The following is a 23845-nucleotide window of genomic DNA, read 5'->3' as shown; positions in this document are numbered from 1 at the left end:
GTATGTAAATCATTTATATCTTTAGTATGACAGTTAAAAGAAAACTATTAGAAAGTAGTAATATCATCCATAAATTTTAGGACATCAGCATTTTAAAAATACATAAATTTTATGTCGGGTGCGGTATAGCTCACGCTTGTAATCCCAGTACTTTGGGAGGCTGAAACGGGCAGATCATGAAGTCAAGAGATTTAGAATATTCTGGCCAACATGATGAACACCTGTCTCTACTAAAAATACAAAAATTAGCTGGGCACGGTGACATGTGCCTATAGTCCCAACTACTCGGGAGGCTGAGGCAGGAGAATCACTTGAACCCGGGAGGCAGAGCTTGCAGTGAGCTGAGATAGCGCCACTGCACTCCAGCCTGGTGACAGAGTGAGACTCCATCTGAAAATATATATATATAAAATACATATAACATATATTTATATACATGTATATACATATTTATATATACATATATAAATTGTGACAATTTTAAAAAATCAAAATTGAGGGTAGATTAAAAGTATACTTTTTTGTTTGGTTTGGTTTGGTTTACAATCAAAGTTGTTCTCAGCTTGAAAAACAGTTTTGTAAGCCTGATAGTTACCACAAACCAACAATTTACAGTAGATGCACTAAAAATAAAAAGTAAGGAATCAAGGAATATCATTAATGAAAATAATTTAACCACAATGGAAGACAGCAAGAGAGGAAGAAGGGAATCAATGATCTATGAAACACCTAGAAAACAATTTTGTCAGTAGTTAAGTTCTTACCTATCAAAAGTTGCCTTGAATGTAAATCAATTCAACTTTCCAATCAAAGGGCATAGAATGTTTGAGTGCATAATATAACAAATCCCAATTAAATGAGTCTTAAGGATACACATAGGTTGAGTAAAGAGATGGAAAAGATATTTCTTGCAAATAAAAACAAGAAAAGAGCAGGAGTAACTATACCTGTATTAGATAAAATAGATGTAAAGTCAAAACTGTAAAAAGAAACAAAGAGAAAATGAAGGTTATTATATAATATTAAAAACCTCAGTTCAGCAAGAGGATATAATAGTTGTAAATATATATGCACTTAACATTGGAGCACCTAAATATGTAAATCAAATATTAATATAACTGAGAGAGACTACAATACAATTAAAGTAGGGGCCTTCAGCACCCCATTTTCAGCAATGGACACATTATCCAGACAGAAAATCAATAAGAAAACATTGGACTTAAACTACACTCTAGCCTGAATGGACTTAACAGACATAAACAAAACATTCCACCCAGTAGCTGCAGAATACATAGTCTTCTCAAGTTCACATGGAGTACTCTCCAAGACAGAACATGTTATGCCAGAAAATGAGACTTAACAAACTTAAGAAGATTTAAATAATATCAAGTGTCTTTTCTGACTACAATGGAATAAAGAGCAAACAATAATATAAAGAACATTAAAATGTTTAAATACATGGAAATTAAATAACACATTCCTGAACAATTAAGTCAATGAAGACATTAGAAGGGAAATTAAAGAAACTTGAGACAAATGAAAATGGAAACAGAACACACTAAATCTCATAGGATTTGGCAAAAGTAGCCCTAAGAGGGAAGTTTATAGTTGAGTATAATGTTAGCTATGGGTTTGTCATATATACAGCATATATGTGTTTATTGTGTTGAGATATGTTCCTTCTATACCGAATTTGTTGACAGTTTTTATCATGACAGGATGTTGATTTTATCAAATGCTGTTTTCTATATCTTTTTAGGTGATAATATATTGTTGACCTTCATTTTATTGGGGTGATATATCACTTTATTGATTTATCCATATTGAGGCATACTTTCATCTCTGAGATAAATCCCACTTGATTGTGGTATATTATTTTTGATATGTGGTTGGAATTAGCTTGCTATTATTTTGTCAAGAATATTTGAATCTCTGTTTATCAACAATATTGGTCTGTAGTTTTCTTTTGTTGTTGTGTCTTTGTCTAGTTTGGGTATTAAGATAATGCTATATTCATAGAATGAGTTAGGAAGAATGTTTTCATCTTCAATTTTTTGAAAGAGTTTGACAAGAATACCACTAGTAAAAAATGTTTAACAATATTGCTGCTACCTAGTGTCAGGGTCTTTTGATACCTTATGTACCATCTGGGATGGGATTCTTCCTCATTATAAGTCCTGCAGTGAGCAATCCATTCCCCACACTCTGAAAAGTTCTGAAACAAAATACTGTATATTTTCACCTGATGTTAAAATTAAGGGGTCCAATCATTTGCAGTTGATTTCTTTTTCAAACAGGTTTTTTAATGAATAAAATGGAGAAACAATGAGATTAATTTTATGTTAAACAATTTGAAATTTAAAATCTGCCCTTCCCTTATACATAAACTTACAGACCACCAAAAGAACCAAACAACCAACAAAACAGTGTTTAAGAAAAAAAAAAGGAAAGAAATGGGAAAGAAAAGAGAGAAGAAATACTAAAGCCAGAATTTGAAAAAACAAAAAGTAAAATATATAGTTACTTGTAAAGATAAAAGGTGAAAATTTCTATCTTTTAATATAGGCATACCTCAGAGTTATAGAGAAATCAGTTTCAGACTATTGCAATAAAGCAAACACAATAAAGCAAGTTATGTTAATGTTTTGGTTTCCCTAGGCATATAAAAGTTATGGTTAAGATATACTGTAGTCTATTCAGTATGCAATAGCATTATGTCTAAAAGTATACATAATTTTAAAATACTTTATTGCTAAAAAATGCCTGTGATCATCTGAGCCTTCAGCAAATTGTAGTCTTCTTGCTGGTAGTGGGTGTTGTCTTGATGTCAATAGCTGCTAACTAATCAGGGTGGTGGTTGCTGAAGGTTAAGGTGGTTATGGCAATTTCTTAAAATAAGACAGCAATGAAGTTTGCTACATTGATGGACTCTCTTCCTTTCATGAAAGCTTTCTGTGTAATATGTGATGCTGTTTGATAGCATTTTAACCACAGTAGAACTGCTTTCAAAATTGGAGTCAATCATCTCAAATCCTGCCACTGCTTTATCAACTAAATTTATGTAACATTCTAAATCCTTTGTTGTCATTTAAACACTCTTCATAGTATCTTCACCTGAAGTAAATTCCATTTCAAGAAACTACCTTATTTGCTCATTCCTAAGAAGCAGCTCCTCATGTGTTCAAGTGTTATCAGGAGACTGAAACAATTGAATTTAAGTGTTATCAGGAGACTGAAACAATTGAATCACATCTTTAGATTCCACTTTCAATTCTAGTGCTTTTGCTTTTTTAACCACATCTGTACTGACTTCCTCCAGAGAATTCTTGAACCCCTAGAAGTCATTCATGAGGGTTGAAATCAACTTCTTTCAAACCTATTAATATTTATATTTTGACCTCTTCCTATAAAACATTAATGCTCTTAAAGGTATCTAGAATGGTGAACCCTTTCTAGAAAGTTTTCAAGTTACTTTGCCCAGATTCATTAGATGAATTATTATCTAAGGAAGCTTAAGCCTTACAAAATATTCCTTAAATAATGACTTGAAAGTCAAAATTACTCCTTGAACCATGGGCTGCAGAGTTGATGTTGTATTATCAGGTATGAAAACATTAATATCCTGTATATCTCCATTAGAGATCTTATTTTCTGAGCAGTAGATCTCAAAAATAGGCTTAAAATATTCAGTAAACCATGCTATAAAGAGATGTGTAGTTATTCAGCTTTATTGTTCCCTTTGTAGAGCACAGGCAGAATAGATTTAGTACATTCTGGAGGGCCCTAGAATTTTCAGACTGGTAAGTGAGCATTGGCTTCAACTTAAAATCACCAGCTGCATTAGACCCTAACAAGAGAGTCAACCTGTCCTTTGAAATTTTGAAGTCAAGCATTGACTTCTCCTCTCTAGCTATTAAAATTTTAAATGGCATATTCTTCTAATAGAAGGCTTTTTTGTTTATGTTGAAAATTGATTGTTTAATGTAGGTACTTTCATCTGTTTGTGTTGAAAATTGTTTAATGTAGCTACTTTCATCAGTGATCTTAGCTACATCTTCTGAATAGCTTGCTACAGCTGCTTCACCTTGCAATTTTGTTATGAACATGGCTTCTTTACTCAAACTTTATGAAACAATCTCTGCCAGCTTCACACTTTTCTGCAGCTTCCTCATGTCATTTGGTCTTTATAGGTTTAAATAGAGTTGGGACCTTTCTCTGGATTAGGCTTTGGCTTAAAGAAACGTTGTGGCTGATTTGATCTTCTATCTGGATCACTAAAGCTTTCTCCATATCAGCAATAAGGCTGTTTTGCTTCCTTTCATATGTGTATTTGCTGCAGTAGTACTTTTAATTTCCTCCAAGAACTTTCTTTTGCATTCAAAACTTGGCTAACTGGTGCAAGAGGCCTAGCTTTTGGCCTACCTTGGCTTTTGAACTGCCTTCCTCAATAAGCTTAATAATTTCAGGCTTTTGATTGAAAATGAGAGACTTGTAATTCTTCTTTTCACTTGAACACTTAGAAGCCATTGTAGGGTTATTAATTAGCCTAATTTCAATATTCATATGTCTCAGGGAACAGGGAGGCCCAAGGAGACAGAGAGATAGGGAAACAGCCTGTCAGTGGAGAAGTCAGAATACACAACAACATTCACTAGTTTGTTATTTTATATGGGCACAGTTTGTGGTGCCCCAAAATAATTACAACATTAACATCAAATATCACTGATCACAGATCACCATAGCAGATACAATAATAATGAGAACATTTGAAATATTATGAAAATTACCAAAATGTGATAGAGACATGAAGTGAACACTTCATGTGGGAAAAATTATGTTGATAGACTTGCTCAATGCCAAGTTGTCACAAGCCTTAAATTTGTTAAACAAACAAACAGACAAAAATATCTGTAAAGCGCAGTAAAATGAGGTGAACCTATAAACTGGTGGGTGGGTGTCAGGGAAGGGGAGGAGAGAAAGAAGCCCAAAATAAATTTTGTCTCATCTAAATCTTGGTCAAGTGTGACACCTAGAGGTTGCACAAATAGAATTCCTTTGGGTAGTTTTTATTTTTTAGGATGCAAAATACATTTATGTGGAGAATTATTTTTAAGGTTTTATTTCAAAATGGACATCTTTAGATAATTTCATATGTAATACTATCAATAAATAACTATATTTCTTCACTTTTTATTATAATTATAAAACTGATGATGTTAAAAGTGTTTCCCTTTCCATCAAGAAACTGAAAATTTCCTAATTGTTTTAAAATGCTGGTACTAATGATTAAAAGTCATTGTCATCAATCTCATGGGTTGTAATATATATTTATATGCTTGTGTTCTAATAAAAGAGAAAATAGATGCATATAGGTATGTTCACATCCTTACCTCTGGAGTTTAGAAATGATAGCAAAATTAATATAGGCAGAATAAAGACACCTATCACATGCGAGGTGATAAGTTTAGAATGTTTTCATTTCTAAATATTAAAAAAATGCTTTGCATTTGTCATTCATTGGTTTGGAAAACTTTTATCGCACTGGCTCATTAATATTTGAACAGTTCTCCATGAAAAATGATGAACAATTTACTTCATGGCAGGCTGTACAGATGGTCAAGTTAATCTGCATCCTTGAGACTTCTCATGACTAAATTTTGACATCACGTCATTAAACATTTGTGTATTATTATTTATGTCATATTCTAGGAAACAAATATTACTATGTTTTGCTATCTCTTGCCATCTATTAGTTTTATTGATAGGATTTATCTACCTAGACACTATACCTTTCACAAAGGAACATGTATCAGAATACATACATCACTTTTGTCTCCTCAGAGACACATACATTTTTGTCCTCAAGTGCAATAATGACATTGTTATGAACAAATGTGTGGCAGGTGTGGAGACAAATGTTTATATGACTTGGATTCTCTAACCTTGCTCAGAGATGTCTTTGCTGATAATTGTGTGTGTTTGTGTATGTGCTTGTGCGTGTGTAACTCCTAGGCCTTGTGTACATTGAAATTGAAAAAAGGAAACCAATTGTTGGCTATTTTGAAACCCTACTGCAGAACATATCACCATAATTGTGTATCATAAATGGCAGTAAATTTGAACCTAGAAATTGACCCTGTATAATGCTTGAATTTGTAGCTATGATATTTACACTCTTGACAAGTTGAGTTATTATTATACCACCACGGGTAAATATAAAGATCAGAATCTTAAAATTTCTTTTGACAATAAGCTATTAAGTATAGTGTGGGATGGCTTTTTGAAGGGCTAGGTAATTACCTTGCACATTAACTTAATTCCTCACATTCTCTGTCCTCTGTTACATAATGAATTCCCACTTGGTGAATTGACTGGCGCTTCCCACGAATGCGTAGAATGGGCTGCTGTTAGCAGAGTATGTCCAGTTTGAAATCCTTCCTGTGCCAGAGTTAGAGGATTTCAAGGTTTAGGGCACTAACAATAGCTGAAAAATACAAGCAGAAAGGATGGGAAAATGATTCCTTGTGGAGTGGACAAGGAAATTTTCCTGAAGCGACAGAACCCGGGAAGCAATAGCAGGTCCCTTTTTCTTCTGTGGTTTAACTGCTAAAAGAAGTGATCCTTCAGGGAACCGTACATTAGTTAGGATCAGGCTTCCTTTTTATTCCTTATCAACCTATAATCTTTTGATTGTTGCCTGTTTTTCACCAGTGAAGAAATAGTAAGCCACACTAGCTTATCTCTCCTAATCACAGACTCACAGAGCTAGGGCTCTCTGAGCTTTTAATTCCTTCTTAGAGGCCTAACAGAGTGGAAAGTAAACAAAGACCAAATTTGCAACCTTCAACGTAGCTAATTTCCTCTGATGTCAGAATACTTAAACAGGCAGGACCTGGGAATTATTTGATCAAACCTGTTTTTAATCTAATGCATGCAGAAGGGCTGTGTCTGGAAGGCTCTGCAAAATGACAAGGGTCCCAAGAGAGCCTTATGGAAGGTTTCCTCTTTCAGAAACAGTAGCTTCCTCATTTTAAACTCTTGGGTAGCTGTGTTGGAGTAAATTCATAAAAAGTAGTTTTCCTGCTTTTAAAATTTTATTTTATTTGCCTGAAAATTGCTGATGGGATAATAGTTTTCTTTGGCTTTCCATGTGCTGAAATTTTAATAGTTAAATGCCTACTATTTTAGCTTTACTATGAAATGAATTAATACTAAAAGATATTATTATTGGCTAAAGGGAGAAGGAGAAAGGATAAAGCATTATCTGACTTCACACACGTTCTTCTATTACTACTGGTAGAAGAAAGTGGAAACACAAAGGACAAAATATGCAAACACATGTGGTTCTTTATTTAGATGGTGACAGGCATTTTGCTACAGTAAGAGTTAAGGTAAATTGGTGTCAGGGAAATTTTAAATGAAGAATTTACTAATTCCAAGATATCCAGACAGCATGACTGACTCAGTTTGACCTTTAATTTGACTCATATCTGAATACTTAGAAGTAGCATATTTTTGAGAGAAAGAAGTAGATGAAGGGACAGAACTCTATACCTGAAATATAATTTTAATTTTAAGGTTTTTTTTTTTTTTTGTACAATTGTATTTATGTAATTAGGTAGCACTGGAAATACTCATTAAATACTAATTCAGTTTTAAAGGTTATTAAAAGACAATTTAATTTGTCACAGAGCATCAGTATTGCTCATATTTTTATTGAGAGTAGATTAAGTTGAAAACAACATTTAAAGAAGTGTTTAAGTACATTTTTACAAGTAAACATTTCTGCTCTCGTGTTTTTACATCTGATCTCAAATACTGCTCCCCACACAAAGTAATTCAGAAGCCATGGCTTAAAAATAGATAATAAACACTGATGCTTTGTGTAAATACGTACTAAGAATAACATGCCACTAGATCTAGCGTTTGACTCCTTGGATGACAGTGAATATCAATGCCTGTTATTTGTCATTCTGAAATCTGCCGGGTGATGATTCTTTTTATTGGTGCATCCTTCCAAACATATTTCATTGCACCATGTGCACAGGAGTTCTTTAGGCGGGTATGTCGGAACTGGGTGTCGCCTGGCTGGCCCCTCTCCCCTTTGCTCGCTCCCTTTCTCGCCCTCGCGCTCTCGCCTCCCTCTGCCTCCAGCCCCCTCTGCTCCTTTGGGCTCACGCCCCCCTCCTCCCCTTCCAGCTGGCGGGGGCTGCGCTGCCTCCCAGACCTAGCAGACCTGCTCAGTCAGCTGGGGCCCCCTGAGGACAGTTGCCTCCGGAGCCGCCAGGACCTGCCATTCTGCGCGGAATGGCAGCGGCAGCAGCATCCCCGCCAGAGGCGGCGGCGGCGGCGGCGGCCACGGCCACCACCGCGGACGCTATTGTTCCCTGGTGTTAGACGCACTCTCCCTCCTTCTCATCTGAAGCGAACAATAGCAGGAAAGAGCTTTGCTTGCTGTACTCTTTGGGAAGACGTTCCAAGAGCGGAGAAAAATTCCCTGCCGAGCGCGCTACGGCTCTGGACCCTGGAGTGGCTGCGGGCGGCATGGGGCTGCAAGCCAGGCGCTGGGCGTCCGGGAGCCGGGGCGCTGCGGGGCCGCGCCGGGGCGTCCTGCAGCTGCTGCCGCTGCTGCTGCTCCTGCTGCTGCTGCTCCCGGGTGCCGCCGGCAGGGCTGCGGCACAGGGCGAGGCGGAGGTGCCCACCCTCTATCTGTGGAAGACTGGTAAGTGGGACGGAGTTACCCTTTCCCCATCTTCACATCTGGGGGCACATTAAGGAGCTGATGGGCTTCTGTAGGGACCCCGGTGCTTTTGGATGGCTCGGTTATGCTGGGATCCTAAGGTAAAAAGTATGATTTCTTAGGAAGCAAATAGGTCATGTCCGATGCAATTAGGAAAGAAAAGCATAACAACTAAGAGGCAACAGTGAGTAGCTGGAATATTTCTCTCGCAGCTCCATAATGAGGGCAACGCTGCACTTCCATAATGAAGTGCAATATTTTTAACCTCTTGATTTTCATTCTACTAGGAGTTTCTTAAACACATTTCTAGCAAAGAACAAGCAAAGAGTTTAGCCTCGGTCTTTATTGTTTAGGCAAGCAATATGCTCGCTGTCATGACATTTGTGGATATAGAGTTGAATTTGTTAACTTTAGCTTTGTGTTATGTGGGACACCCAGAAACAAGCCAAGTGAGGGCGGTTCCAACAATTAAAGGCGAATGGGGCTCCAGTGAGCCTTCCGGAAAGACTGAAAACTCAATTCTTAACTAGCGAATCGCAGGATTTTTAAAGTGTACAACTTTGAGGATGTCTGGATTCAAACTTTCCCTTCCTTCCTTAGAATTATGTTGCTTTGTTTTTCAACAACCCAACAAAAGCAGCTACTAACTGCCCATCAGTACTCCCTGGCAAAGTGCTTGGAGGTTCTGGCGGGGGCCGTGACAGGCAGGAAAACAATGCGAAGTGAGGCATTACTAACCCCTTTTCTGCGGGCTCACTTTCTCTGTCCATTAAAAAAACATTGAGAATTCTTTAGCGGACCTGAAACTTCACATGTTCGTAGGAATAAAGTGGGAAAAGATTATCCCCGTTGCTTAGAGCTAGGGGTAATTTAAGAATAACTCGGTCATGCCAAACATTAAGAGAATGTTGTAGTTGAAAGGGAAAGTATGTACTCGTCATGGGGTTGCAAACAAGTTTCAGGGAGTGGGTCTCTTCCTGCTTCAACCCATCTCTGTACCACTGCTGAAGAGACAGGTCAATTTATTCTACGATTGCATCAATATAGATATCTGAAATTTTTAAAGAAGTTGCAGCTATCTAGACATTTAGTAGGGAGATTAAACAGAAACGTATTTAAAGTCAAAGTACACAATTTGTCTTAGAATATTACATGAAACACATCCACATTTTTAAAAGCAAGATTATTCTCGCTAACATCTTAAGTTTGCAGATCCATTGAGTAATGAATTCAAATAAAATAAAACTAATTTATTTCAATTTGAAACAAAGAGTTGAAGATCTCTAATTTAGCCTAAGCTAGGGTTTTACCTGTTAAAAACACATTCATAATGACAAACATTAATCAAATTATAATTTACCGTTAAATGGTATCATATGGATGCTTGGGAAGAGCTTCTTAGGTAAGTCAGTGTAAGATTAACTAGTACTTGCCTAGTTGAAATTTATACTAGCAAAGTAACAAGAGCCAAGCAATAATTCAGATGGAAAACAGTCCAGCCAACATTCACTGTACAGCATCTGAGGTGTCAATATATGTCATCATAAATGTCACGGAAGGAACACAAGCCAATAAACAGCTTAAAATAGTGGGAAGCTCTCAGAAACAATGGTATGGAGACCTTGATTCCAGTGCCAGTCCCAGCTCTTGCCAGCTATAGGAATTTTGGCAGTTCACTCAACTTTTGACCCTTAGTTTTCTCAACTGCATGTAAATGTGATGACACCTTAAAAAATAGTTCATTCAATTGGAGAGCAAAATAATGACTTCTTTATTATTTTTTATCAGAGGGAAAGGAGACTTTAATATGTCTGTTATGGAGTTGAAACTAGTTCTCAGAACTAGAGAATATTTAAAGAAAAAGGATATACCATAAATGAAAATTTAGAGGTTACAGAATCACTATGTGTGTATCACTTGATGAAAATAAACAGGCAAGAAGGAAATTGGAAGAGAAAAGAGGTAAGATACTCCAGAATGTCTATTCCAATAGGGTAAGCTTGATCTTGGTAAAGAGGATTATAGAGAATCAGATTAATGGTGAGATTATTGAATTAAAGCGATGTAGTGAAAGTTGTTACACTGGATGAAGATCTGGGACAGGAACTCAAACTGTGTATGTTACTAACATGCTGTAGAACTTTGGTAAAGTCATTAACGACTTTGGTTCTTGGCTTTCTATTTTGTAATATTCATTAAATAGATAAAATGACATCTAAGGGCCCATTTGACCCCCAAAGTGCTTCATATATATGAATACATATGTCAGATACATATATTATAAATACACACATAAATACATATATACAACAAATAAGGGTATATAAAGTTGACCCTTGAACAATGCACAGATTAGGGGTGCTGACCCACATGCACAGTGGAAAATTTATGTATAACTTTTGACCCCTCCAAAACTTAACTACTCATAGCCAACTATTGATCAGAAGCCTTACAGATAACATGAACGGTCAATTAATACATCTTTTGTATGTTATATGTATTACATACTATATTCTTACAATAAAGTAAGCTAGAGACAAAGAAATGACATTTGGAAAATCATGAGGAAGAGACAGTATATTTACTATTCATTAAATGGAACTGGATCATCATAAAGGTCTTTATCTTCATTGTCTTCACATTGAATAAGCTGAGGAGGAAGAGGAAGATAGATAAGGGGTTGATTTTGTTGTTTCAGGAGTGGCAGAGGTAGAAGAAAATCTGCATGTAAGTTGAACTGCCCAGTTCAAATCATGTTGTTCAAGAGCCAACTGTACACATGTGTGTATACATAATACACCCATGTGTGTATTATATATTCACATACAATAATATATTCACATACAATACTAATTACTTATACATTATATGCAATCTTAAATATGTATCTATCTATATATGCTTTATTAATTCAACTCACAACAAAGAGTTATTGAGGACCTAAAATATGTAACCATTGTGGTAAAGACTGAATGGGATACTGTCATCCCCGCTCTTGAGAAACTCATTTCTTGAGAAACTCTCGAGAACAATTATTTAAAGTTTTAAAAAATTTATTATTCAACTGATTATAGGTTTTAGGAGAAACTCACAATTAAACAATACTATAAATACACAATTACAACATAGCATACCATACACATGAATAGAACATTATAAGAACAGAGAGGTTACTTGACTGATAAAGGAGGTGTGAAGGGTTTCAAAGATAATTTAATATATGATCTGGGTCTTGAAGGATGAGTTGGATTTTGACTAAGGAAGGAGTAGAAGGCCATTCTAAGCAGAGAGAAGAAAGAAAATAAAAATGAAAAAGCACAACAGCATTCCTAGATCTGGAAGTCCCAGTAGTACACTGCACCTCAAGCCCAAGATGTTGGATAGCAATGAAAAGATTTCATGCCAATCCAGTGAGATAGGACCAGATTATCAATAAACTTTCAAACAACGGTAAGATATTGGAGTTTAACTTATAAGCAGGTGGTAGCCGCTGGAAACTTTGAGCAGAAGAGTGATATTTTGTTTGTCTAGAATGAAGAGAGATGAGTTTAGAAGCTGGAAGGCCAGTGACGTGAGTTGTTGACTGAGAGACAAAGGGCAACAGAACTCCGACAATAGAAGTGATAGTGAAGAGTGAGTAGAAGAGGGTTTGAGGTCACACTGAAGCAATGTTAGCTTAGGTTTAGGGTGCAGGAGATACAGTGCTTTCCAGGGAAAGTAGGAAAATGCCATCAAGGTTTCCATTATGCCTGTAGCCAGTAATGGAGGTACAGGGTATGAAAAAAGGAAGAACAGATTTCTTAGTGTTGTTAAGAAGAATATCAATTTAATTCAGATATACTGAGCTTGAGGTAGCAATGACATATTTAGACTAATATATCTCATGGGAAAATTAGTGAATGGGTGATTCAGTTTAGGAGAAGGAGTTAGGCCAAAGGTGTAAGCATGGAACTCAATAAATATATATTTCAATCCATGGGAGTGGGAGGGATCATTAAAGCAAGGAAAATATTGAAAAGAAGAGCCAGGATATTTCACAGAGAATATTGAGATATAAAGGGCCACAGTGGGAGAAAATCTAGAGGAACAGGCTAAGAAAGTATGGTCAGAAAAGGTACAAGGCAAATGACAAGATACATTAGATGAAGAAGGTATTTTATTAAGGAGATTGTGGCAAAAAGTATTTTTAAAATTTAGAAAGGCTAGGGATTCTGAAATATTTTAGAAAATATCAAGTATGTTAACTTGGTAAGATAATTCACAGTGTTTTGGGAAACATTTTAGGTATAGAGATAGATATATAAACTTGATTGAATAAAACGCAAGATAGTAGAAAAGATATAGTATCAATAAAGTTTAATAAGTGGTATGTAAGTCTCTCTACTACAGTGTTGTTGTTTTATAAGGAGGAAAACCCCAGAATTTAAGATATTAAAATTTATTTATTAATATATAAAAGTCTGTTGGGCAGGGTGGCTCACACCTGTAATACCATAACTTTTTAGAGGCCAAGGTGGGAGGATTGCTTGAACCTAGGAGTTCAAGTTTACAGTCAACCATGATTACACCATTGTACTCCAGTCTGGGTGACAGAGCAAGATCCTGTCTCTAAAACTTAATTAAATAAATAATATATAAAAGTTAAGATTTGCAGCACTTTTGTATCACAGTCATTTCAAAGATAACTTATCTTTGAATAATTGGAAAACATATTTCGTACACACGAGGCATAGCATTCATATCACTGAAAGATGAATAACTACTGTTACTAGTAAGTGTTAATGGCATTTGCACTTTTTGTTTTTTAAGATGGAGTCTCACTCTTTTGCCCAGGCTGGAGTGCAGTGGCGTGATCTCGGTTCACTGCAACCATTGCATCCCAGATTCAAGCTATTCTCCTGCATCAGCCTCCTGAGTAGCTGGGATTACAGGTGCCTGGCACTATATGCCTATACTGGGCTAATTTTTGTATTTTTAGTAGAGACGGGGTTTCACCATGTTGGACAGGCTGGTCTCGAACTCCTGAACTCAGGTGATCTGCCCACCTCAGCCTCCCAAAGTTCTGGGATTACAGGGACATTTGCACTTTTTATTATTCTAGCATATGAGATTGTTTCTATAATAATTATGGTTAGTTATATTCACTTGGCAATTCCAAATTAAGAGTGCCAATGAATTAAGCAAAATGCAACTGACTTAGCATTAATCAGACAAAAATATTGAATACATAAACTTCTATCAACTTCTGTCGTAGATATATTTTCAAAAATATCTTAATGAGTTAACTGAATTTATTTTCATAATGATGAAATTATATTGAAATCCAATAAACATGTACATAACAGCCATTATTTAGAATTCAGGTGATAGGGTATTTACAAGTATGTGTTTTCTGTCAAGGAGTATACTCACATTAAACACTTTTGAACTGGATTCATGTAATGCAAGACATTGCCATTATTGACAGTCACTGTGTCCTTTACACAGTAATTGCATTAAAATTATGCTTTTGTTCTTCAACTTTAGTAAAAACAATGTTATCTTTTTTTAACTTTTGTGTACTTATGCTAATAGTACTTATTACTCTGCATAAAACATATTCTCCAATGTTTATGGAAATATATCTATTTTAATTCTACCTATCTTTAATTAACAAAGTAGAGAGGGATATCATTCCAGGTAGTCATAATATCAGGTGGCATTATCCTAGCCCAAGTGTTTTGAACTTAAACTGTTCTTACAATTTACTTTTATTCAGAATGTCACATCATTTTCTCATTTCATGAATGAGAAGGATGGAATAGGGTAGAGAGAGCATGGGTGTCAACATTAATCAATCTGGGGCAACATGGATGGAAAATATTCTATTCATGTTACCTACAAAGTTATTTTATCTTTCTGAATTTTTTTTCCTTCATCTCCAATATGGATTAATGGGATGCATTCTATAGGGGTTTTCTGAGGTTTAAATGTGGTAATGTATGTAATGTACTAGGAGAGTACCTGAAACATATTAAAAGTACAGTAAGTGATAGTTTTTATTATTGCTATTATTCTGTCAGATGGTACAATAGCTATTTAAGTTTATGACCTGGAGCAAGCCCAATAATGTGCATTAGCCTTCTCTTAAGCATCTTTTCTTTTCCAGTAAATGCACTAGAAATTACGAATTGATACAGTTAACCAGACTAGCAGATACTCCAGGTTATAAGGGAGACACCATTTTAGAATGGAAAGAATACAGACTTTGAGATCAGACAAACCACCGTTTACATCTTTCCTCTACCTGACTGGTTAAGTTAGATCAATTATCTGGCTTTGTTTTTCACCTTAGAACAATGACACAAGTTTGGAAGTAAGAAGGCATTTATGAGGTTTTTCTACAGGTAATAAACAGAAAGTATGTACTGCCGTGACCTAAACGCGACAGACATTCAAAAACTGTTAGTTCTCTTACCATTCTTTACCAGTTATTCACCTAAAAATGACATAACTTGCAGAGATTTTACTGGTCTAACATACTTAGCTGTTTTCTGCAACTAAATGACAGCATGAAAGACAAAAAAGCAAGTATAGAAAGAAATTATTTTATTATAGACATATTTTTTATTAGTTTGTCACTTATGTGTAGACAGCACGTACCAAAGACTATAAAAATGTTTTCAGCACCAAATTTCGGGTTACTTATGTAAACAGAACTTATTATACTTCATTTTATTATTGTGTCTCAGGGGATTTCTCAAAAAGTTGATATTTTACATTCTTGAAATTAACATTGTTTCCTATCACTTCTAAATTAAATGCTGTCACAGTATAGTTGCTTGTATTTTACACATTGCTTTGTTTTTACTTGGTAAGTGATCATTTAAATACATTTTAAAAACCACTGCAGTTTATGTCTGGTCTTTTTTTTCTTTTGTAATTTACATAGCACCATCAGTGCTCAGAATTCATTAAAAATATATTGGTTGGCTGGGTGCGGTGGCTCACGCTTGTAATCCTAGCACTTTGGGAGACCGAAGCGGGCGGATCCCGAGGTCAGGAGATCGAGACCATCCGGGCTAACACAGTGAAACCCCGTCTCTACTAAAAATACAAAAAAAACAAAAACAAAAACAAAAACAAAAACAAAAAGCCAGGCATGGTGGCGAGCACCTGTAGTCCCAGCTACTTGGGAGGTTGAGGCAGGAGAATGGCGTGAACCTGGGAGGCGGAGCTTGCACTGAGCCGAGATCACGCCACCGCACTACAGCCTGGGCGACAGAGCAAGACTGCGTCTCAAAAAAAAAAAAAAAAAAAGTATATTGGTTGGTTGGATCAAAAAGTCAAATTCTCAGGGGATTTTAAGAATCTTTAACTGTTTCAATGAAATTAGGGTAACTTAGGTCACTCCTTCTGAAAATTATACACAACTACCTGGTTTGTAAAATGATGGCAGCCCCCAATCATAGCTGAGATTAAGAGTACAATAGGATGGCATGTAATCCAGATTTTCTTCTGCCAATTATTACTGTATAGAGGACTAGCCTGATGGTGGGGGGAAGAGATTCTGACTAGGTTATTGGTCAAGTATGATTGTGGTTTAGGTCCTTTTAGGAGAAATTCAAGTTTCTTGACCTCTGATATGAGTTAGAATGAGAATACTGGATAGTGGGGTTTCTTTGCGAAGAGAGGATTGGAAGTCCCTCAGTGTAGTGAATGTATAGGACAGGATCCCTTAGAATTAATATAAAGGCACATTAGACTGGCCCTTAATGAAGGAGGCACTGAGCATGTGGCACTTGAGAAAATATATCTTTCCTACTACAAGAGACAGTGTAGACTGTGAAATAGAGATGCCAATCAGTCATAAGGTAGATATCTTATATCTTTTCTAATTTTTTCATCAGAACTTTACACTGATAGTTTAAAATGCATTCAAGTGATGACAGCATTAAATGTTATCACAGTAGAATTGTTTCTGTTTTATGAGTTGTTTTGTTTTTACTTCATAGGTGATCATTTAAATTAGTTTTTAAAAAACACTACTGTTTCTATCTTGTCTGTCTTTCTTGGTGTACATTGCACAGTTAGTTCTCAGAATTCATTGGTTACTTAGATCAAAAAATCAAATAGGTGGTTCCCATGCATGTAGTTCCTATGTACCTAAACAGCAAAAAAGTATATATTAATGGGAAGTGATAAAACTATTAAAAGCATTCCTATATACCAATAAAGACCTAGCTGAGAAAGAAATCAATAAAACAATCCAATTTACAATAGCTGCAAAAATAAAATAGTTACAAATGAATTTAACTAAAGACATGTATAATCTCTTCAAGGAAAACTACAAAACACTGATGAAAGAAATTGTCAATGCCACAAACAAATGGAAAAACATTCCATGCTCATGAATTAGAAGAATTAATATTGTTACAATGACCGTTGTGCCCAAAGAAATCTACAGATTCAATGCAATCTCTACCAAAATACCAATGCCATGTTTCACAGAATTAGAAAAAGAATCCTAAAATTCATATGGAGCCGTAAAAAAGAACCCAAATAGCCAAAGCAATCCTTAGCAAAAAGAACAAAACTGGAGAAATCACATTACCCAATTTCAAATTATATTATAAGGCTATAGTAACCCAAACAGCATAGTACTAGTATAAAAATAGATGCATAGATCAATGGAATAGAATGGATTGCCCAGAAATAAGGCCACATATTTTAAACCAACTGATTTTTGACAAAGCCAACAGAAACATACATTGGGGAAAGAACTCTCCTTTCAATAAATGGTGCTGAGAAAATTGAATTTTCATGTGCAGAAGAATGAAATTAGACCCCTATCTCTCATTGCATATAAAAATCTACCCAAGAGGGATTAACATCTTAAGCATAAGACCCTAACTATAAGAATACTAAAAGAAACCCTATGGAAAACTCTTCTGGACATTGGTCTAGGAAATCAATTTACGACTGAGACCTCAAAGTCACAGGTAACAAAAAACTAAAGTAGATAAATGAAACTTAATTAAACTAAAAACCTTCTGCACACCAAAATAAATGATCAACAGAGTGAACAGACAACCTGCAGAGCGGGAGAAAATATTTGCAAACTATTCATCCATCAGGAGACTAACATCTGCAGTATACCAGGTATTGGAATATACTGTTTATCAGAATATACTGGAAGAACTTGAACAACTCAGTTTTTAAAAATCCCACTAAAAAGTGGGCAATGGACATGAATAGGCATTTTTAAAAGAAGACATACAAATGGTTAACAGGTATATGGAAAAGAGCTCGATATCCACTACGCAATTGGTGGGAATGTAAATTAGTACAACCTCTATGGAAAACACTATGGAAATTTCTCAAAGAGATAAAAATAGAACTTCCATTCAATCCATCAATCCAACTGCTGGGTATCTACCCAAAGGAAAAAAAAAAAATCAATATATCAAAAGACACCTATACTCATGTTAATCATAGTACTATTCACAATAGCAAAGATATGGAATCAAACTTAGTGTCCATCAACAGAAGAATGGACAATGAAAATGTATGGTGTATATGTATACAATATAATACTATTCAGCCATAAAAAGAATAAAATTATATGTTTTGCAGCAGTGTGGATATAACTAGAGGTCTTTAACTTAAGTGAAACTAGGTAGGCACAGAAAGTCAAATACCACATGTTCTGATTCATAAGTGGGTGGTAAAAATGTGTACACATATATGTCGAGAGTGGAATGATAGACAAAGGAGATTTATGAAGGTTAGGAGGTGAGAGGAGGGTGGATGATGAGAAATTACCTAATGGGTGCAATGTGTGTTATTTGGATGTTGGATATCCTAAAATTCTTGACTTGATCACTATGCAATCTATGCATGTATCAAAATTGCACATGTACCCTATAAATTTGTACAAAAAAATAGCATATTGGGAAAGGGTGAGGGAAACTAGGCAATACTTGGAGCAATGATACCAAAAAGTAAACTATCTATTGTTTCTGATGCATAACTGGACCTAGCCAAAAAGATGCCATTGCATCCTCTGAAATGAAAAGTCCCAGAGAATCTGGCTGCAAGGCTGAGGAAAATTATAGAGATGATCCTGTTGATCTCAGCCTTGATATTGAACGTTGTAAAAAAAAAAAAAAACATAAGGAGAGAGATCTTAAACGAAGTAAATCGAGAGAATCAGTGAATTCCCAAGACTCCATCCACTCGAGGGAAAGGTCACCAGAGAAAACAGAAAACTCATAAAGGATCAAAGAAGCAGAAGAAGTACGGGAGGGTGAGAGGCAGGTCCAGATCCTCCTCCTCTTCCTCTCAGTCATCTCACTCCTACAAAGCAGAAGAGTACATTGATGAGACAGGGAGAACACCACGGGCTTTGAGAAATCGAGACTGGGGACCAAAGACTTTGTGTCCAAGTGAAAGAGGAGGTGGCAGAGCTTGAGGAACCTTTCAATTTCGAGCCAGAGGAAGAGGCTGGGGCAGAGGCAACTACTCTGGCAACAATAACAACAACAGCGACAACAATTTTCAAAAAAGAAACCGGGAAGAGGAGTGGGACCCAGAGTACACACCCAAAAGCAAGAAGTATTGCTTGCATGATGACCTCCGGGTCAGCGCCGGTTCATGTTCTGGAAATCAAGCAAGTGGGCCCATGACAAGTTCAGTGGGAAGGAAGGGGAGATTGAAGACAAGAGTGGGACAGAGAACAGAGAAGAGAAGGACAATTTACAGTCCACAACTGAGTAGGGGCCACTCTTGACGGGATTCATTGCTCCGGGAGAGAGGCGCTGGGAAGATGGCTGGCGAGGAGCTAAACAGAGGAACCTCAAGAAGATTCTGAAAATCCTACCTCCACCCCTCACCAGCCATGCATATTGTACTACCGTGGAAGGCATCCCTGGCGCTGCCTCCCACTGGACAGAGGAGGCTGGCCGTGGAGCTCGGGGGTCAGGCCCTGCTCTTGAGCGGAACACAACGCATTGGGCTTTAGCTGTTTTTCTAATTTGTTGTTGGTGTGTGGGGTGGGGGCAGGGGTAGCATGGGAGAACGATGCTTGGATTAAAATGATTTTATTTTTAATAGACTATTTTTTAAGCAGTGTTAGATTTACAGAAAATTAAGCAGAAAGTGCAGAGTTCCCTTATGTTCCCATTCTCCTACTATTTTCCTCTATTATTAGAATCTTGCACTAGTGTGGAAAATTAGTTACGATTAATGAACCAATATTGCTACATTATTATTAACCAAAGTCCATAGTTTACATTAGGATTCACTCTTAGAATTGTACATTCTTAGGATTTTTAACAACTATGTAGAGATATTTATCCACCATTACCGTATTATATAGAATAGTTTTACTACCCTGAAAATTTCATGTGCTGCTTCTATTTCTCCCTTCCGCCTCCCAAATCCCTAGCAAAGACATATCTTTTTACTGTCTCCATATTTGTGCTTTTTGGAGAATGTTATATAGTTGGAATCATACCATATGTAGCCTTTTCAGTTGGGCTTCTTTTACTAGCAATAAGTGATTAAGTTTTCTGCATGCCTTTTCATGGCTTGACAGCTCATTTCTTTTGAGTGCTGAAAAATATTCCATCCTTTGGCTATACTACAGTTTGTTTATTCACTTACCTATTTAAAGGCATCTTGGTTGCTTCCAAGTTTGGGCAGTTATGAATATTCATGTGCATATTTTTGTGTGGATGTAAGTTTTTAGTTCATTTGCATAAATACCAAGGAGCATGTTGCGGGATCATATGGCAAGAATATATTTAGTTTTATAAGAAACTGCTAAACTGCCTTCCAAAGTGGCTGTACCATTCTGCATTTCCACCAGCAGTGAGTGAGAGTTCCTGTTTCTCCACTCCTCACCAACTTTTGGTGTTTTTAGTATTTTTTATTTTAGCCATTCTAATGGATGCATATCTTGTTTCAATTTGCAGTTCCCTACTAACATGATGTTTCATCTGCTTGTCATCTGCAGATGTTCTTTGGTGATAGATCTGCATTCTGTTAATCGTAGGAGTAATAGTAGCAAGACTATGTAGCTAACTCTTAGCTGGCAGAGTTCAAAGTCTCAATCCAGACTGTGCTGCACATATTCCACTTTTTATTGTTCTGATAGAATGACACATACTGAAGATAATTGTTCAATAATGAAAAAAAAAAAAAACACATGGGAATTAAGTAAGGAATAAATGTAGATGGTCTTACACTTTGCTCCCCCTTGAGAGAAATATCTTGGGAGTTATGAATGATATCTTAAAGTAGAAGGAAATAGGCAAATATAATAAAGATTACATTAAGCCTGCAAGCTGGGGAGATTTTCAAGTGTAATACATACCTCCTGTATCCCTAGCAGACTCTGGTACGGTTAATAAATCATGTAGCTGCATGTCTACTTTTCCTTGCTTTGCACTGAGGAAGCTATAGTCTAGGAAAAAGTGGGAGATGCAACATCTTTCTGAACTTCTGGGAAACAGTGAAGGTCCACTGTGCTGAAGCCCTAGTAAGTTGACCTGAAACCAAGTTGTTAAGTCAGCCTGCTACTTAGGTTAGTCCCATGACCTTCCCATTGACGTAAATTGTTGAGCACACTCAGAAAGGAGATAGGTAAACAATGACCCAGAAGTGGATGGTGGTGTGCATGAGAATAGAAATATAGTACACTATTAACAGCCTAACCTAGAACGATACTGCCTGATGGAAAATTAAATTTCCCAAGCAAATGTATTGGGCACAGACATTGATTATGTAGCTGAAATAATTTAACTTATGGTATGTGGCCAATACAGGGCTTTCTAATTGTTCTGTGTAGTCTGTATAAAATGTTTTCCCTTGGGCCATTATAGCACTAGCAATAACAGGACATTCTGAGTGTTGTAGATGGATGTGTTTGTAGGTATGTTCCCTATTGTACCAGAGAAGAAGTGGTATCAGAACACACATAGTGACTATTTGATTTGCATTATTTAAAAGTTATTTTTATTTTCTCTGCAAAAATCAGAATGTGACTATAAATGTTACAGAGTTCCACTGTATTCAGGGATTTACAGATTAGTTGCAAAGAATTGAACGCATAGCTTAGAATGAAAGAAGCACCTAATCAATAACTAGTTAAATAAATATACATTTGTGTGCATTTGTCTGTATGTGTGTGTGTGTAGTCAATAAAAAGATGTTTAAGAACAGACTTCTGAGTCAGAAGTACATGAATTTTGACCTAATTTTGTTATTTATTAGGAATATGATTTCTAATCTCTCTTTTATTTTGTAGCTATACCATGTGATATGATATTAGTAACTACATCTATAGATTATTTTAAAGATAACTTGAGATAAACCTATAGTGTACTTAGATGGTGCCTGGCACAAGCCAGTGCTCAGTAAATGTTATCCCTTACTTGGCTATAATCCTGGTATGAACTGCTCACTGGTACAGAATTTGTCTCCTGAATCTATCTGCGTCCTTTCCTTTTTTACTTTGTTTCCTTTTCCTCCTTGGATCTGCATATGAATGTCAAGCTTCTCTGCATCTGACATTGCTCTGTTCTGTACCTGTGGTCAGAGTCAACAGAGAAACTACAAAGCTCAGCCTTACTGTAAGGTTGTTCAAAGTATGGTTTTTAAATGCAGGCATTCTGCCTCAGTGTTTTAATTGTACTTGTGATTGTGCATCTCTTAGTCAGGTAGGCAGTGCTGGAGGTTTGACTTTCTAAGTGGGACTGTGGGTTCCAAAGTTCCTTTGCTTGGAAAACCCGATATTATTCTTGGCAAGACTTTTCTGCTCAGTGATGCTGTGAATGAAAGGATGTTGGAAGTGTACGATTAATGATGAGACTTCCTTTCTTAAACTCCTCTCCTAAGATGCATTGTGTGTGTGTGTGTGTGTGTGTGTGTGTGAGATATATATGAATATCCCACTTTCACACGTCAATATATGTGATTCAAAATATTCTGAAGGAAATGAAAATGTTGTCTCCCAGCTTGAAGGAGAGACAACTATTCAACTATTTCATGTCCATTACAACCCATTTATTTGTACGTTCTTTAAAATTTGTGAAGCGCTTGTAAATTTATGTCAGAATCACAATAATAATTTGATGCACCTTTATAGGCATAATCACACACATATACATGTCTGCATATCTAGATGCATGAATATATATATATATATATATGCACATGCAAATAATGCAATAATATATGGCTAAATTATCACACAGGACTTCATCATTTACCTGATATTATGAAAATTATACCTCCTAAAATATGTTTTTATGTGGTATTTATAGTAGTGACTTTTTAAAATGTGTGCAGTTATACACATTTTTACTAAAATATTATACAAATTTTACATTAAGATTTTATTTTACAAAGTTTTGTGCCAAGGTTATGTTCATCAATAACCCACTCATAAAAGCTATTATGAAAGTCCTTGCATTACCTTCCACTAACTTACAGCTTTTATTTTAAGACCCTTTTTATGTCTAACCATCTTCCTGTGTTTGCCACTCTGGTGCCTGTACAATGTTTTCAAACTGCAATGCTTGCACAAATTTCCAAGAAGTACTTTTCTAATAGCATCTACCTGCCAGCATATCCATGAACACTATTTCTCTAAAACATTACTTGTCAATGGTTTCCATTGGTTATGACACCATTAAGGCAAGAATGGTAATAGACCCAGATGGAATAATATGGATTACAGGTATCTATATAAAAACATATATCGCATTGCACAACTATTTCAGGGGATTCCATTCACAGTCTGAATTAAGTGACCTTTGTATTCCCCAGTTTGTGTTAATCAAATTCAACTGAGGAAAATTGGCAGGCACTTAGTGCCTATTTTATGGCAAGGTCTGTGTGTCAGGTGCAGGGGAACAAACATGAATAGCACAACGAGGTCCTTCAAGGAGTTCTCTATCCTGTGTAAATAAGTTATTTGAGGCTAGTGAATGTATTACAAAAATACAAACATATATGGATGTAAAATGGAGGAGGGCGTAATTCTCTTGCAAAATGAGACAGGGAAGGAAAACTTTCATAAGACACAAGTCTGAAAGGTAATCAGTTTACAAATGGAGA

The 23845-nt window shown here is 36.1% G+C and overlaps 1 protein-coding gene across 3 annotated transcripts in view; it reads left to right on the top strand.

The window, feature by feature from the left end:
* The first annotated feature begins 7607 nt into the window (after nucleotides 1-7607).
* Nucleotides 7608-23845, top strand: part of THSD7A (thrombospondin type 1 domain containing 7A) — a 513627-nt gene continuing 497389 nt past the window's right edge. For 2 of the 3 annotated variants that reach the window (XM_017956915.3, XM_017956917.3), the window contains exon 1: nucleotides 7608-8722. In XM_017956915.3, coding sequence (XP_017812404.2) covers nucleotides 8545-8722 — 178 coding nt within the window. In that variant the 5' untranslated portion in view covers nucleotides 7608-8544. The remainder of the gene's footprint in view (nucleotides 8723-23845) is intronic. The other variant, XM_017956916.3, reaches the window with a different exon arrangement.

The sequence above is a fragment of the Papio anubis genome, chromosome 4 (genome assembly GCF_008728515.1).
Source record: "Papio anubis isolate 15944 chromosome 4, Panubis1.0, whole genome shotgun sequence".
Classification (NCBI taxonomy): Eukaryota; Metazoa; Chordata; class Mammalia; order Primates; family Cercopithecidae; genus Papio; species Papio anubis.
Note: the sequence above shows the minus strand (reverse complement) of the source record. Positions and strands in the feature narration are given on the sequence as shown.